This window comes from Somniosus microcephalus, chromosome 19, assembly GCF_052327205.1.
Source record: "Somniosus microcephalus isolate GS21.2 chromosome 19, FLI_Smic_1.0, whole genome shotgun sequence".
NCBI lineage: Eukaryota > Metazoa > Chordata > Chondrichthyes > Squaliformes > Somniosidae > Somniosus > Somniosus microcephalus.
In genome coordinates, this window is record NC_141005.1 from 63,027,691 (window position 1) to 63,044,135 (window position 16,445).

Genomic DNA, 16,445 nt, shown 5'->3' on the forward strand with positions numbered 1-16,445 from the left:
TCCTATGCTCGATGATAGCCCTGGCTCCCAGCAACGTTCCCTCACTTTCTCTCACTGAACAGCAATGGAAGGTGAGGGACCAGCACTGAATCCCAGGTCTGCAATGTCCTACAACCAGGACAGGTGTTAATGGAGAACTGGAAACACAGAGCGAAGGACAGTTATGAAGGTGAGGAGGCCATGCAGTGGTGTGTGGGCTGTATTTATGATCAGCATTGATTTGGACTAAGCACTCTTAAAGATAGGAACAGAAACATAGAGCAAGGAGCAGAGGAGGTTGGTGATCAGTGGTTGCTTCTCTCACACCGACCGAGATACCAACCATGAATTTAGATTTGAAGACATTAGCTGGCAGCGTTTGTGTTCACCTCAGTCTGCTGGCTCCTCTGCAGCTCCCTGACCAGTGACTCCAGACTGCTGTTTTTCTCCAGTAACTGAGTGATCTCAGCTGTCCTCTGCTCCAGGCGAGTGTCAGAATCTTCCAGTTGCTGTAAAAAGAAAGAAAAGGTAGAAGAGATGAGAAACGTTCAGAGTCTGGAGGAGGTTGTTGAGCTGATGAAGGTGATGCATGTCAGGACTGGGGCAGGCAGCACTGACATTCCAAATTCAAGCTTTCTCTACACTACTTTATCAAGCAGTTCCAAATCAGGTACAGAATAGAATAAAGTTCTTTCTACACTGCCCCAAGAAGCCATCTCATCGGTCAGGTGCAGCACCAGGTCAGATGCAGAGAGTCACCATCTGAAAGGGTGCCCATGTTCACTGCATCACTCGTCACCTCACCTTATTCTGTTGCGGAACTTCAAACGTGGTCTGATCGGCCTCTTGAAGCCGAGATTTCCTCTGGATCAATTTCTCCTCCTCCTTGTCGAGGTCCTGAGTTAAAGACAAAGATTATGAGCACACCAACTGCTCGAGTTGGTAAAAGCCCCACCCGGCGAGGTACGGAGCCTTATAGAACAAGGAGATCCCAGGTTCAATCCCTGATCTATCCTGAGATAGCCAGTCTCACCTGGGGTGACCATAGGGCCGCTACACCTGGCCTCAGTAACTCTGGTTAGGGAGCTGAAAAGTCAACCATGGCTCCCAATCCTGATAGTCAACCCCTGCTGTAAAGAGCACTTGTGTGTACAGGGCCAGAATCAGGTGTGATGCATCCATAGTTGAATATCTTGCCGACACTCACTTTCTGGAGTGGAGGGAAGGACCTGTTATCTTCCTGGGCTGGCCAGCTGCCTCCTAGGTTTCCAGAGTCTTCGGCGGAGGTGGGGGGGTGGTGGTGGTGACACAGATACGCCCCCACACTACTGAAGGCTTGCTCACTCCTTTCCCTGACCTCAAACTTCGGTCGGGGTCAATGGAGAAGTTCCGCTCTGGGCACAATAGCAGGATTGCACCCTCGTGGAGTTTCGGGGCCCATATCACCGGTAGCCAAAAATCAACCACAGTGCATTAGCTCAGTGGTAGCACTCTCACCTCTGAGTCAGGTGGTCAAGTCCCACTCCAGAGATTTGAGTACATAATCTAGGCTGACACTCCAGTGCAATACTGAGGGAGCGCTGCAGTGTTGACGGTGCCGTCTTTGGGATGAAACGTTAAACCGAGGCCCCGCCTGCCCTCTCAGGTGTAAAAGATCCCATGGCATTATTCGAAGAGGAGCAGGGACATTCTCCTGCCCAATATTTATCCCTCATTCAAAAATCACACAAAAAAACAAAATGTAATACCTCACACTTATTGATGTTGAAATTTATTTGACCATTATATGCCCATTCTACAAGTTTATTCATGTATTCTTGTCATTTGTTGCAGTCCTCCTCAGTGTTGACCATCCCTCCCAATTTGGTATCATCCACAAATGTAGAAATTGTGTTTTTGATTCCAAGGTTTAAATCGTTAATATAAATTGTGAACAGCAGTGGTTTCAGCACTGATCCTTGTGGAACACCACTACCCACCTTCTGCCACTGAATAGCTACCCTTTACCCCTACTCTGCTTTCTTGCAGCCAGCTATCCATTCTGCTCCTTGTCTATTAGAAATATCTCTTCTATTTCTCATCTACATGCTACCCCTTGGCGATATCACCTGAAAACACAGTATCAGGTTCCACATGTACGCCGACGACACTCAGCTCTATCTCAACACCACCGTTCTGGACCCCATCACTGTCTCTGATTTGTCACACAGCTTGTCCAACATCCAATGTTGGATGACCAGAAATTTCCTCCAACTAATATTGGGAAGACTGAAGCCATTGTCTTTGGTCCCCGCCACAAACTCCATTCCCTGACTACAATTTCCATCCCTGGCAACTGTCCGAAGCGGAGCCAAACCATTCGCAACCTTGGCGTTATGTTTGACCCAGAGATGAGCTTCCGACCACATATCCGCTCCATCACCAAGACTGCCTCCTTCCACCTCCGTAACATCGCCCAACTCCGCCCCTGCCTCAGCTGATCTGCTACTGAAACCCTCATCCATGCCTTTGTTAGCTCTAGGCTTGACTATTCCAAGGCTCTCTTAGCCGGCCTCCCTTCTTCCACCCTTCATAAACTTGTGCTCATCCAAAACTCTGCTGCCCGTATCTTAACTCACTCCAAGTCTCGTTCACCCATCGCCCCTTTGCTTGCTGACCTTCACTGGTTCCCGGCCCGACAACGTCTCAGTTTCAAAATCCTCAGCCTTGTTTTCAAATGTCTCCCCCCACCCCCCTAATCTCTAACCTAACCTACATGCCTTTGAGATCGCTGCACTCTTGCAATTCTAGCCTCTTGTTGCTGATTTTAAATCGCTCCACCACTGGCGGTCATGCTTTCAGCTGCCTTGGCCCTAAGCTCTGGAATGCCCTCCCTAAACCTCTCCGTCTCTCTACCTCTCTCACCTCCTTTAAAATTCTCCTTAAAACTTACCTATTTGACCAAGCTGCCCTGATATCACCTTCTGTGGCTCGGTGTCAAAAATGTTTTATTGATATCGCTCTTGTTAAGCCCCATGGGACGTTTTGCTACGTTAAATCACCTGCCTGGATGAGTGCAGCTCCAACAACACTCAAGAAGCTCGACATCATCCAGGAGAAAGCAGCCCGCTTGATTGGCACCCCATCCACCACCTTAAACATTCACTCCCTCCACCACCGGCGTACCGTGGCTGCAGTGTGTACCATCTACAAGATGCACTGCAGCAACTCGCCAAGGCTTCTTCGGCAGCACCTCCCAAACCCACGACCTCTTCCACCTAGAAGGACAAGGGCAGCAGGCGCATGGGAACACCACCACCTCCAAGTTCCCCTCCAAGTCATACACCATCCTGACTTGGAATACATCGTCGTTCCTTCATCATCACTGGGTCAAACTCCTGGAACTCCCTCCTTAACAGCACTGTGGGGGTACCTTCACCACACAGACTGCAGCGGTTCAAGAAGGCGGCTCACCACTATCTTCTCAAGGGCAACTAGGGATGGGCAATAAATGCTGGCCTTGCCAGCGACGCCAACATCCCATGAATGATTTTTTTAAAATACACTATATAAATGTAAGTTGTTGTTGTTCTCCCTCGACGCCGCATGCTCTGACCTTATTCATTAGTCTTTTATGTGGCACCTTCTCGAAGGCCGTTTGGAAATCTAGATAAATTACATCTACTGCAATACCCTTGTCTACTCTCTCTGTTACCTCTTCAAAGAATTCAATAAGGTTGGTCAAGCAAGACTTTCCCTTTTGAAATCCATGGTGACTATTCATTATTATATTTTTGGTTTCTAAATGTTTTTCTATTTTCTCCTTTAATAGGGATTCCTTTATTTTTCCTACTACTGATGTTAAGCTGACTGGTCTATAGATCCCTGGACATGTTCATGTGTAATAGTGACTCTGCTATCTCTTCTCTAGATTCCTTTTAAATGCATGGATACAATCCATCCGGACCAGGGGTTTTATCCTCTTTGAGTAGGATTAGTTTTTGTGTTTGCGTGGGTTTCCTCCGGGTGCTCCGGTTTCCTCCCACAGTCCAAAGATGTGCGGGTTAGGTTGATTGGCCATGATAAAATTGGCCCTTAGTGTTAGGGGGGATTAAATATGTGGGGTTACGGGGTTACGGCTTGGGTGGGATGGCTGTCGGTGTAGGGACCGGGTGCTAGGGTTTGGATGATCAGCCATGATCTCGTTGAATGGCGGAGCAGGCTTGAAGGGCCGAATGGCCTACTCCTGCTCCTAGTATCTATGTATCTGTTTATTTAATATTTCTCTTCTTTTAATTTTAAATGCGGTTATATCATTTCTAATCTCATCTTCCGATGCCATGTCCACCTGATCTGTCTCCCTGGTAAATACTGAAGCAAAATAATAATAAGATTTTTGCCATTTCACTGTCTGTGATTTTATCCTGAGCATCCCTTAGTGGCCCTATTCCCATCCAGACTTTCCTTATTTATTTATGTGCCTGTAAAATATTTTACTATTTTGTTTATGTTCCTTGTTAATTTCATTTCCTAGTTTCCCTTTGCTTTCCTAATTGGGTTTTTGACTTCTCTCCTAATCCCTTTGTATTCTCCCTCATCATGCTCTCCCCTGCTGTCCATGTACTTGGTGTATGCCTTGATCCTTATCCTCAATTGTTCCCTCATGTCTTTATTCATCAATGGAGTCTCATTAGTGTTTAGTTTGTTCTTGTTCATGTTTTTTAGTGGAATATATTTTTCCTGGACTCTGTTGAACACCGTTTTAAATGTTTTCAATTGCTGTTTTACATCATTGTTTGCCAATATTGTTGTCCATTTTATTTTCCCAAGTTCTATTCTCAGCCCCTTAAAAATCAGCTTTTCTCCACTCCATTACCCTGGTCTTTGTAATGCTTATGACCTTCTCAGTTATTATTCTAAACTGTATTATATGGTGGTCACTATTACCTAGATGTTCCCCTATTTTTACTTTTATCGGGAGTGGGCCTTTGGCGTAGCGGTAGCATCCCCGCCGCTGGGCCAGAAGGTGTAGGGTTTCGAACCCCGCTCCAGACAGTCCCGGCAAGTGGAGTCGGAGCTCCGGCTCTAAATTCTGGGTTGACATCCAGCGTGATACTTGCGTCCGTGGGTGTGGGCGGGCCCCCCCCCCTCGTATGGGTTGTGGGAGCCCGTAAAACCCTCCCGCCATAGGACTAACCACCCTAATGGCTGGTACGAAGATGGTTACGGTCACGGAAGGAGCGTTAATCGCGGCCAGAAATCCTCCCACCACTTCATACAGTTCCCCAAAGGGAACAGTGTGAAGACACGTACGACGACGACTTCTCTTATCTGCTCTGGTTCATTTCCTATTACTAGATCCAGTAGCAAATCCTCCCTTGTTGGGGTTCTTGCATACTGGGTTAGAAAGGAGTCCTGTACACATTCCCTTATCCCTTTTACCTACTTCTTCTGGCCAATTAAAATCTACTAAAGTCCCTCACAAGTTTCCAGGAACATTACTTACTTGCTGTAGTTTTGCGATGGATTGCTCTAACTGCGCCTCGTCAGTGCGCATGACATCAAACCGCTTTGGCCTCCTCAGGGTCGGTGGGCACTGCATTGAAACCAGTAAACAGTCACACACATATACCATTGTAATTTATGATTGGTGCGGAATCTCAAGCCAGCTCTCAAACAGTAGGGTACAAATCTGTGTCAACAGCTTCCTAGCTGGGGAAAGTGCCAACTCAGGATAATGCATTGAGCATGCACAGCAAGAGGCAAAAAATATCAGCCTACGAATCAATCCCAGCATCCTACCCAGCAGTCAATTCAGAAGAGGCACTGGCAGAGGCCCGAGTGCAGATCAGTCACCCACATGAGGCTCAGGGTTCGATTCAGTGCTCCAATTTATTTTAGTTTATTTTTTGATGAGGCTTCCTCTGCTCCAGGCTACCTTTGGCTTTCTCTTTTCTTGAGTTTCCCTGTGCCATGCACATCCCATGCTGGGGGCGAGGGGGTGGTGGGGGGGGCGGGACCAACATATTCCCAGGCATCTGTCAATCTCACCCCCCCACACAAACACACTTCCCTCAATCTCACCCCCCACACTTCCCTCAATCTCACCCCCCCACACTTCCCTCAATCTCATCCCCCTCAATCTCTCCCCCCTCACTTCCCTCAATCTCTCCCCCCTCACTTCCCTCAATCTCTCCCCCCTCACTTCCCTCAATCTCTCCCCCCTCACTTCCCTCAATCTCCCCCCCTCAATCTCTCCCCCCTCAATCTCTCCCCCCTCAATCTCTCCCCCCTCAATCTCTCCCCCCTCAATCTCTCCCCCCTCAATCTCTCCCCCCTCAATCTCTCCCCCCTCAATCTCTCCCCCCTCAATCTCTTCCCCAATCTCACACCCCCACACTTCCTTCAATGCCTCTCCCAGGTTCCTTTCAAAGCCCAGGTCTCTACCAATGTCACTCCCACACGACTCTCAGTGACTCTCCCAGATCTCTTTCAATGCCATTCCCAGGCTTCTCTCAATGCCACTCCCAGATTTCTTTCACTGTCAATCCCAGGTCATTGTTAGTGCCACTTCCTGGTCCCTGACAGTGCCACCACCACACTTGTCAATGCCACTCTGAAACTGCCTTCCAGGTGGTCAGTGAGAGTGATCCTCTCTCTGATTTTCCTGGTCTCCCCTCAGTCCTTCACACAGCACCACTCCTCTGGTCAATTATTTAGGATGCGGAGGATTGTGGAGACAAAGCTGCATCTTACTGCATGGCACAATGTGTGGCAGTGACAGCCTGCTGTGCGCTAATCATCTTTATAATACTCAGTAGTGATCCTGTGTGAAAGAATAAAGGAGTGTTTGAAGGAGGAATGTACAGCACCCAGTGAGAGTTGGACATCTCGGGGCTTCTGTTCCGGTTCCAGGTGTGATCTGCCCATTCTTTCAAGCTGGGATCCCACTTGGAGGAGCTGCTGCTCTTCCACTCACTTCCCGGCTCCCCGGAGAACTGCTGGTAATCTTCTTCATCTGCGATCGTTTTCTCGGAGCTCGTGTACCTGGAACAACCGGAACATTCTATCTCAGCACCAGAGTCACAAATCCTGCTGACTCCACTCACTCATTTAACAGCTACAGAAACTCTACCAACACAACGTGATCCAGGGCAGAACCAGCAGAGAGGACCACGGGCACATGCCATATCCTCAGGGGTAGCGTCGATGTTGAAGCTGTTTTATGGAATGTGCTCTACCTCGATAATAAGGCAGATGTTGCATTTTGAGATGTAAATGGACAATCTGGGACTTTCATTTGGCCCAGTACATTGGTTCTGCGACAGATTCTTGACAAAGGGCATGCATGTACTTCATTGAGTGCCCAGGCACAGTCAGTAGATTCCACTTTTTTAATTTGATCTCAGGATGTGGCGACACTGGTAAGGCAGCATTCAATGCCCTTCCTTAGTTACCCCGACAGCATTAAATCAACCTAGTGCGGGTCTGCAGTCAGATGTCGACCCAGATCAGGTAGGAGTGGCAGGTTCCCTTCCATGAAGGACATTAATGCACCAGTTGGGTTTTTGTGACAATCCAGAAGCTTTCATGGTAATTTGTTCTGGTGCCAGCAGATACCTGACTAACCCCAACCATCACCCTGTACTCCACTCATCTGTGAAACACAGGCAATAATCCAGAAATATGGTTTTATTCTTACTTTATATTTGATTTTGTAGTCACAAATTCAACTACTTATCAAGGTGAGTAGTGTCAGTGTTGGCCTCAGTTTCAGCATCAAATGCACTCATGTCGTGTATAACATCGGTTGGATGCAGGGTATTTTTAAAATTCATTTTTATGGGATGTGGGCGCCGCTGGCAAGGCCAGCATTTATTGCCCGTCCCAAATTGCCCTCGAGAAGGTGGTGGTGAGCCACCTTCTTGAACCGCTGCAGTCCGTGTGGTGAAGGTACTCCCACAGTGCTGTTAGGGAGGAGTTTCAGGATTTTGACTCAGCGACGATGAAGGATTGGCAATATACTTCTAAGTCAGGATGGTGTGTGACTTGGAGGTGGTGGTGTTCCCATGCGCCTGCTGCCCTGTCCTTCTAGGTGGAAGAGGTTGTGGGTTTGGGAGGTGCTGCCGAAGAAGCCTTGATACACACTGCAGACACGGTATGCGGTGGTGGAGGGAGTGAATGTTTAAGGTGGTGGATGGGGTGCCAATCAACGGGCTGCTTTGTCCTGGATGGTGTCGCGCTTCTTGAGTGTTGTTGCAGCTGCACTCATCCAGGCAAGTGGAGAGTATTCCACCACACTCCTGACTTGTGCCTTGTAGATGGTAGAAAGGCTTTGGGGAGTCAGGAGGTGAGTCACTCACCGCAGAATACCCAGCCTCTGACCTGCTCTTGTTGCCATAGTATTTATGCGGCTGGTCCAGTTAAGTTTCTGGTCAATGGTGATCCCCAGGATGTTGATGGTGGAGGATTTGGTGATTGTAATGCTATTGAATGTCAAGGGGCGGTATTTAGACTCTCGCTTGTTGGAGATAGTCATTGCCTGGCACTTCTGTGGCGCGAATGTTACCTGCCACTTATCAGCCCAAGCCTGAACGTCGTCCAGGTCTTGTTGCATGCGGGCATGGACTGCTTCATTATCTGAGGAGTTGTGAATGGCACTGAACACTGTGCAGTCATCAGCGAACATCCCCATTTCTGACCTTATGTTGGAGGGAAGGTCTTTGATGAAGCAGCTGAAGATAGTTGAGCCCAGGACACTGCCCTGAGGAACTCCTGCAGCGATGTCCTGGGGCTGTGATGATTGACCTTCAATCACCACAACCATCTTCTTTTGTGCTAGGTATGACTCCAGCCAGTGGAGTGTTTTCCCCGATTCCCATTGACTTCAGTTTTACTAGGGCTCCTTGATGCCACACTCGGTCAAATGCTGCCTTGATGTCAAGGGCAGTCACTCTCACCTCACCTCTGGAATTCAGCACCTTTTTCCATGTTTGGACCAAGGCTGTAATGAGGTCTGGAGCCAAGTGGTCTTTGCGGAACCCAAACTGGGCATCAGTGAGTAGGTTATTGGCGAGTAAGTGCCGCTTGATAGCACTGTCGATGACACCTTCCATCACTTTGCTGATGATTGAGAGTAGACTGACGGGGCGGTAATTGGCCGGATTGGATTTGTCCTGCTTTTTGTGGACAGGACACACCTGGGCAGTTTTCCACATTGTCGGATAGATGCCAGTGTTGTAGCTGTACTGGAACAGCTTGGCTAGAGGCGCGGCTAGTTCTGGAGCACAGGTCTTCAGCACGATAGCCGGGATGTTGTCTGGGCCCACAGCCTTTGCTGTATCCAGTGCGCTCAGCCATTTCTTGATATCATGTAGAGTGAATCGAATTGGCTGAAGACTGGCTTCTGTGGTGGTGGGGACCTCAGGAGGAGGCTGATATGGATCATCCACTCAGCACTTCTGGCTGAAGATGGTTGCAAACGCTTCAGCCTTGTCTTTTGCACTCACGTGCTGAGCTCCACCATCATTGATGATTGGGATATTCATGGAGCCTCCTCCTCCCGTTAGTTGTTTAATGGTCCACCACCATTCACGACTGGATGTGGCAAGACTGCAGAGCTTTGATCTGATCTGTTGATTGGGGAATCGCTTAGCCCTGTCTATAGCATGCTGCTTCTGCTTTTTAGCATGCATGTAGTCCTGTGTTGCAGCTTCCCCAGGTTGGCACCTCATTTTTAGGTACGCCTGGTGCTGCTCGTGGCATGCTCTTCTACACTCCTTATTGTACCAGGGTTGGTCCCCTGGCTTGATGGTAATGGTAGAGTGAGGGATATGCCGGGCCATGAGGTTACAGATTGTGGTGGAATACAATTCTGCTGCTGCTGATGGCCCACAGCGCCTCATGGATGCCCAGTTTTGAGCTGCTAGATCTATTCTGAATCTATCCCATTTAGCACGATGGAGGGTGTCCACAGTGTGAAGACGGGACTTCGTCTCCACAATGACTGTGCAGTGGTCACTGCTACCAATACTGTCATGGACAGATGTATCTGCGACAGGTAGATTGGTGAGTACGAGGTCAAGTAGGTTTTTCCCTCGTGTTGGTTCTCTCACCACCTGTCCAGGCTCAGGCTGGCAGCTATGTCCTTCAGGACTCGGCCAGCTCGGTCAGTAGTGGTGCTACCGAGCCACTCTTGGTGATGGACATTGAAGTCCCCACCCAGAGTACCTTCTGCACCCTTGCTACTCTCAGTGCTTCTTCCAAGTGGTGTTCAACATGGAGGAGTACTGATTCATCAGCTGAGGGTGGGCGGTAGGTGGTAATCAGCAGGAGGTTTCCTTGCCCATGCTTGACCTGAAGCCATGACACTTCACGGGGTCCGGAGTCAATGTTGAGGACTCCCAGGGCCACTCCGTCCCGACGGTATAAACTGTGCCGCCACCCCTGGTGAGTCTGTCCTGCCGGTGGGACAGGGCATACCCAGGGATGGTGATGGAGGAGTTTGGGACATATTGAGAGTATTTCTCTGACCTGCCCGTCTCCTTCCTGGGACTGCAACATTTTTTCACAGCGCGACTCCCACTCACACCTGCATCAATCTGGACTTGCCCACCTGTAAAGTAAGACAACAACAGTGACACTCTCTCAAAGGCATCATCATGATAACTGCCTTATACAGGAGTTGAAAAGCTGTAAGTCAGGGTAACTACCGTCTCACGTATACTGGGAAGGGAGAGTAACTACCATCTTACACTGAAGAGGAGTGTGAACATTTTCTAGTTTACCATTAGTGAGATGTGAGGAAAGGCAAAGGGAACAAAGTGGCCCTGAAATTTCACTGGGTTCTCCCGGTCTCCCACTGTAACTTCACAGAACCCCAGAGAAAGGGAGTGAATGGAGAGATTTAGGCATTGCCTCCATTTCGCCAGTCTCCCGCTAGCAAAACCGCATGGAATTTCTCACAGAAGTGGAAGAAAAAACTAAGCAGTTTATTCCAGGTAAGGGGAACTGTACAAGGCTCTTGGTACTTTAGCAGGGTAAGGATTGCTCTGTGTAACTGTAGGAGCGTCAGCGGCGGGAGAAATCTCGGCGGCGGCAGTGATAAGGCCCCAGAGGCTCAGGTAGGCCTCAGAGCATCAGCGGCGGGAGAAATCTCGGCGGCAGCGGTGATATAAAAAGGCCCCAGAGGCTCAGGTAGGCCTCGGCGTACTAATCTCCAATCTCAGAGGGAGAGAAGTAAAAAGTAATCGAAGTGTGACGTCACCAGAAAGCAGGTAAGTGATTGGTTAGTATTTCTCTCTTTATAAACTTTAACTCTGTGGTTTATAATTTCTAAAGTCTCTGTGGTGTAGCGGGGACTGTTTATAAACCAGGGCCCTTAAATATACCATTTAACTGTAGTGTAATTGGTGGGATTGATTTGATTTAATTAATTGCAATTTATTAAAGGGTACGTCATGGCAGGACAGCCCGGCCACGTGGTATGCTCCTCCTGCGCTATGTGGGAACTCAGGGACACTTCCTGTGTCCTTGACAACTATGTGTGCAGGAAGTGTATCCAGCTGCAGCTACTGGCAGACCGCATTGCGGTGCTGGAGCTGCGATTGGATACATACTGGACCATTTGCGAGGCTGAGGACGTCGTGGATATCACGTTTGATCAGTTGGTCACACCGCAGGCAAAGGTTGGACAAGCAGAAATGGAATGGGTGACCAACAGACAGAGTACTAGGCACAGCCAGGTAGTGCAGGGGACCCCTGTGGATATCCCCCTCTCAAACAGATACACCACTTTGAGTACTATTGGGGGGGGCGGGGGGGGGGGGTGGCTTATCAGAGGAAGGCAGCAGCAGCCAACTTCCTGGCACCAGGGGTGGCTCTGCTGCACAGGACAGGAGGGATTCTATTGTAAGGGGGATAGGCGTTTCTGCGGCCGCAAACGAGACTTCAGGATGGTGTGTTGCCTCCCTGGTGCAAGGGTCAAGGACGTCTCAGAGCGGCTGCAGAACATCTTGGAAGGGGAGGGTGAACAGCCAGTTGTCATGGTGCATATAGGTACCAACGATATAGGTAAAAAGCGGGATGTGGTCCTAAAAGCTGAATGTAGGGAGTTAGGAGGTAAATTAAAAAATAGGACCTCAAAAGGTAGTAACCTCAGGATTGCTACCAGAGCCACGTGCTAGTCAGAGTAGAAATAGAAGGGTATTTCAGATGAATACGTGGCTAGAGGAATGGTGCAAGGGAGAGGGATTCAAATTCCTGGGACATTGGAACCGGTTCTGGGGGAGGTGGGACCAGTTCAAACCGGACGGTTTGCACCTGGGCAGGGCCGGGACCGATGTCCTAGGGGGAGTGTTTGCTAGTGCTCTGGGGGAGGGTTTAAACTAAAATGGCAAGGGGTTGGGAACCTGAACAGGGGGACAGAGGAAAGGGAAACAAGGATAAAAGCAAAAGATAGGAAGGAGAAAAACAAAAGTGGCAGTCAGAGAAATCAACGGTTTAAATCAAACATGGCCACAGTAAATAATTATTCTCATAGGTCTAAGAGCGTTAAAAAAACAAGCCTGAAGGCTTTGTGTCTTAATGTGAAGAGCATTCGTAATAAGGTGGATGAATTAGCTGCGCAAATAGAGGTAAACGAATATGATTTGATTGGGATTACGGAAACATGGCTCCAGGGTGGCCAAGGCTGGGAACTCAACATCCAGGGGTATTCAATATTCAGGAAAGATAGGCAAAAAGGAAAGGGAGGTGGGGTAGCATTGCTGGTTAAAGAAGGGATTAACACAATTGTAAGGAAGGATATTGGCTCTGATGATGTGGAATCTGTATGGGTAGAACTGAGAAATACCAAAGGGCAGAAAACGTTAGTGGGAGTGGTATATAGACCTCCAAACAGTAATGCGGAGGTTGGGGATGGCATTAAAAGGGAAATTATGGAAGCGTGCAATAAGGGCACAGCAGTCATCATGGGTGACTTTAATCTACATATAGATTGGGCTAACCAAATTAGTACCAATACTGTGGGGGAGGAATTCCTGGAGTGTTTACGGGATGATTTCCTGGACCAATATGTCGAGGAACCAACCAGAGATCAGGCCATCTTAGACTGGGTATTATGTAACGAGAAAGGATTAATTAGCAATCTTGTTGTACGAGGCCCCTTGGGTCGGAGCGATCATAATATGATCGAATTCTTCATTAAGATGGAGAATGAAGTAGTCGACTCAGAGACTAGGGTCCTAAATTTAAATAAAGGAAACTACGATGGTCTGAGGCGTGAGTTGGGTAGGATGGATTGGGGAATGTCACTCAAAGGGTTGATGGTGGATAGGCAATGGCAAACATTCAAAGACCGCATGGATGAACTACAGAATTTGTTCATCCCAGTTTAGCATACAAATAAAACAAAAAAGGTGACTCAACCGTGGCTAACAAGGGAAATTAGGGATAGCATAAGATCCAAGGAGAGGACATATAAATTGGCCAGAAAAAGCAGCAAACCTGGGGATTGGGAGCAGTTTAGGATTCAACAAAGGAAGACAAAGGGATTAATTAAGAAAGGGAAAATAGAATGAGAGTAAGCTTGCAGGGAACATAAAAATTGACTGTAAAAGCTTTTATAGATATGTGAAGAGAAAAAGATTGAAGTCAAGCGTAGGTCCCTTGCAGTCAGAATCAGGGGAATTTATAATGGGAAACAAAGAAATGGCAGACCAATTAAATACATATTTTGGTTCTGTCTTCACAAAGGAGGACACAAATAACCTCCCAGAGATGTCGGGGAACATAGGGTCTGATGAAAGAGAGGAACTGAAAGAAATCAGCATTTGTAGGGAAATGGTGTTAGGGAAATTGATGGGTTGAAGGCCGATAAATCCCCAGGGCCTGATAATCTACATCCTAGAGTACTTAAGGAAGTGGCCCTGCAAATAGTAGATGCATTGCTGATCATCTTCCAACATTCGATGGAATCTGGAACAGTACCCATGGATTGGAGGGTAGCTAATGTTACCCCACTATTCAAAAAAGGTGGTAGAGAGAAAACGGGGAATTACAGACCGGTAAGCCTGACATCAGTAGTGGGGAAAATGCTAGAGTCCATTATAAAAGATGTAATAGCAGAGCACTTGGAAAACAGTGACAGGATCAGACAAAGTCAACATGGATTTACAAAAGGTAAATCGCACTTGACTAATCAACTGGAATTTTTTGAGGATGTAACTGGTAAAATAGATAAGGAAGAACCAGTGGATGTGGTGTATTTGGACTTTCAGAAGGCTTTCGCTAAGGTCCCGCATAAGAGATTAGCGAGTAAAGTTAAGGCACATGGGATTGGGGGCAAGGTATTGACTTGGATAGAGAACTGGTTGGCAGACAGAAAGCTACGAAGGCCACAATACCATTTGCCTTCTTAACCGCCTGCTGCACCTGCATGCTTGCCTTCAGCGACTGGTGCACAAGGACACCCAGGTCTCGTTGCACTTCCCCTTCTCCCAATCTATTGCCATTCAGATAATAATCTGCCTTCCTGTTTTTGCCACCAAAGTGGATAACCTCACATTTATCCACGTTATATTGCATCTACCATGCTTCTGCCCAATCACCCAACCTGTCCAAATCATCCTGGAGTTTCTCGGCATCCTCCTCACAGCACACACACCCACGCAGCTTTGTGTCGTCTGCAAATTTGGAGATATTACATCTAGTTCCCTTGTCTAGATCATTAATATATATTGTGAATAGCTGGGGTCCAAGGACCGAGCCCTGCGGTACCCCACTAGTCACTGCCTGCCACCCGGAAAAAGACCCGTTTATTCCAACTCTTTGCTTTCTGTCTTGCTGCAGTTATACAGGGCCTTGGTGAGACCACATCTTGAGTATTGTGTGCAGTTTTCGTCGCCTTATCTGAGGAAGAATGTTCTTGCCATGGAAGGAGTTCAGCGAAGATTCACCAGACTGATACCTGGGATGGCAGGAATGACGTATGAGGAGAGATTGGGTCGATTGGGCTTGTACTCGCTGGAGTTTAGAAGAATGAGAGGGGATCTCATTGAAACTTATAAAATTCTGACAGGACTGGACAGACTAGATGCAGGAAGGATGTTCCCAATGGTCGGGGAGTCCAGAACCAGGGGTCACAGTCTAAGGATAAGGGGTAGGCCATTTAGGACAGAAACGAGGAGGAATTTCTTCACCCAGAGAGTGGTGAACCTGTGGAATTCTCTACCACAGAAGGCAGTAGAGGCCAATACATTAAATATATTCAAGAAGGAGTTGGATATATTTCTCAAGGCTAAAGGGATCAAGGGGTATGGGGAGAAAGCAGGGACCGGGTACTGAATATGGATGATCAGCCATGATCGCATTGAATGGCGGAGCAGGCTCGAGGGGCCGAATGGCCTACTCCTGCTCCTATCTTCTATGTTTCTATGTGCTCTAGTTCAGCAGGGTAAGGATTGCTCTGTGTAACTGTGTGGAGCTCTAGTTCAGCAGGGTAAGGATTGCTCTGTGTAACTGTGTGGAGCTCTAGTACAGCAGGGTAATGATTGTTCTGTGTAACTGTATGGAGTTTCTGTTCAGCAGCGTAAGGATTGTTCTGTGTATTTGTGAAAGGTAGGTTATGCCCGACAAACCTGATTGAATTTTTTGAAGAGGTGACTAAAGTAGTGGACAGGGGATTGTCTATGGATGTTATTTATATGGACTTCCAGAAGGCATATCATAAAGTCTCACATAAGAGACTGTTAACTAAAGTAGAAGCCCACGGAATTGAAGGCAAATTATTGACCTGGTTAGGAAATTGGCTGAGCGGCAGGAGACAGACAGTAGGGATAATGGGCAGGTACTCAAATTGGCAGGAGGTGACTAGTGGTGTCCCGCAGGGATCTGTGTTGGGGCCTCAACTATTCACAGTATTTATTAACAACTTAGATGATGGCATAGAAAGTCATATATCCAAATTTGCCGATGACACAAAGATAGGTGGAATTGTAGGCAGTGTAGGTGAAAGCATAAACTTACAAAGGGATATCGACAGATTAAGTGAATGGGCAAAACTGTGGCAAATGGATTTCAATGTAGGCAAATGTGAGGTCATCCACTTTGGACCTAAAAAGGATAGAACAGGGTAAAAGGCTAAAAACTGTGGAGGTCCAAAGAGACTTGGGGGTCCAGGTACATAGATCATTAAACAGGTACAGAAAATAATCCAAAATGCTAATGGAATGCTGGCCTTTATATCTAGAGGACTAGAATACAAGGGGGTAGAAGTTATGCTGCAGCTATACAAAGCCCTGGTTAGACCGCACCTGGAGCACTGTGAGCAGTTCTGGGCACCACACCTTAGGAAGGATATATTGGCCTTGGAGGGATTGCAGCGTAGGTTTACCAGATTGATACCCGGACTTCAAGGGTTAATTTACGAGGAGAGAGATTACACAAACTAGGGTTGTATTCCCTAGAATTTAGAAGGTTAAGGGGTG

General features: G+C 47.7%; 1 protein-coding gene across 5 annotated transcripts in view; it reads right to left on the reverse strand.

Annotated features, from left to right (window-relative positions):
- The window catches only part of LOC147104526 (uncharacterized), a 127,260-nt gene that overhangs the window by 58,545 nt on the left and 52,270 nt on the right, over positions 1–16,445 (reverse strand). For all 5 annotated transcript variants that reach the window (XM_085961892.1, XM_085961890.1, XM_085961889.1 and 2 more), the window contains exons 7-11: positions 10,492–10,573; positions 6,831–7,005; positions 5,465–5,554; positions 784–876; positions 369–488 (exon numbers count right to left, since the gene is read on the reverse strand). In XM_085961892.1, coding sequence (XP_085818018.1) covers positions 369–488; positions 784–876; positions 5,465–5,554; positions 6,831–7,005; positions 10,492–10,573 — 560 coding nt within the window. The remainder of the gene's footprint in view (positions 1–368; positions 489–783; positions 877–5,464; positions 5,555–6,830; positions 7,006–10,491; positions 10,574–16,445) is intronic.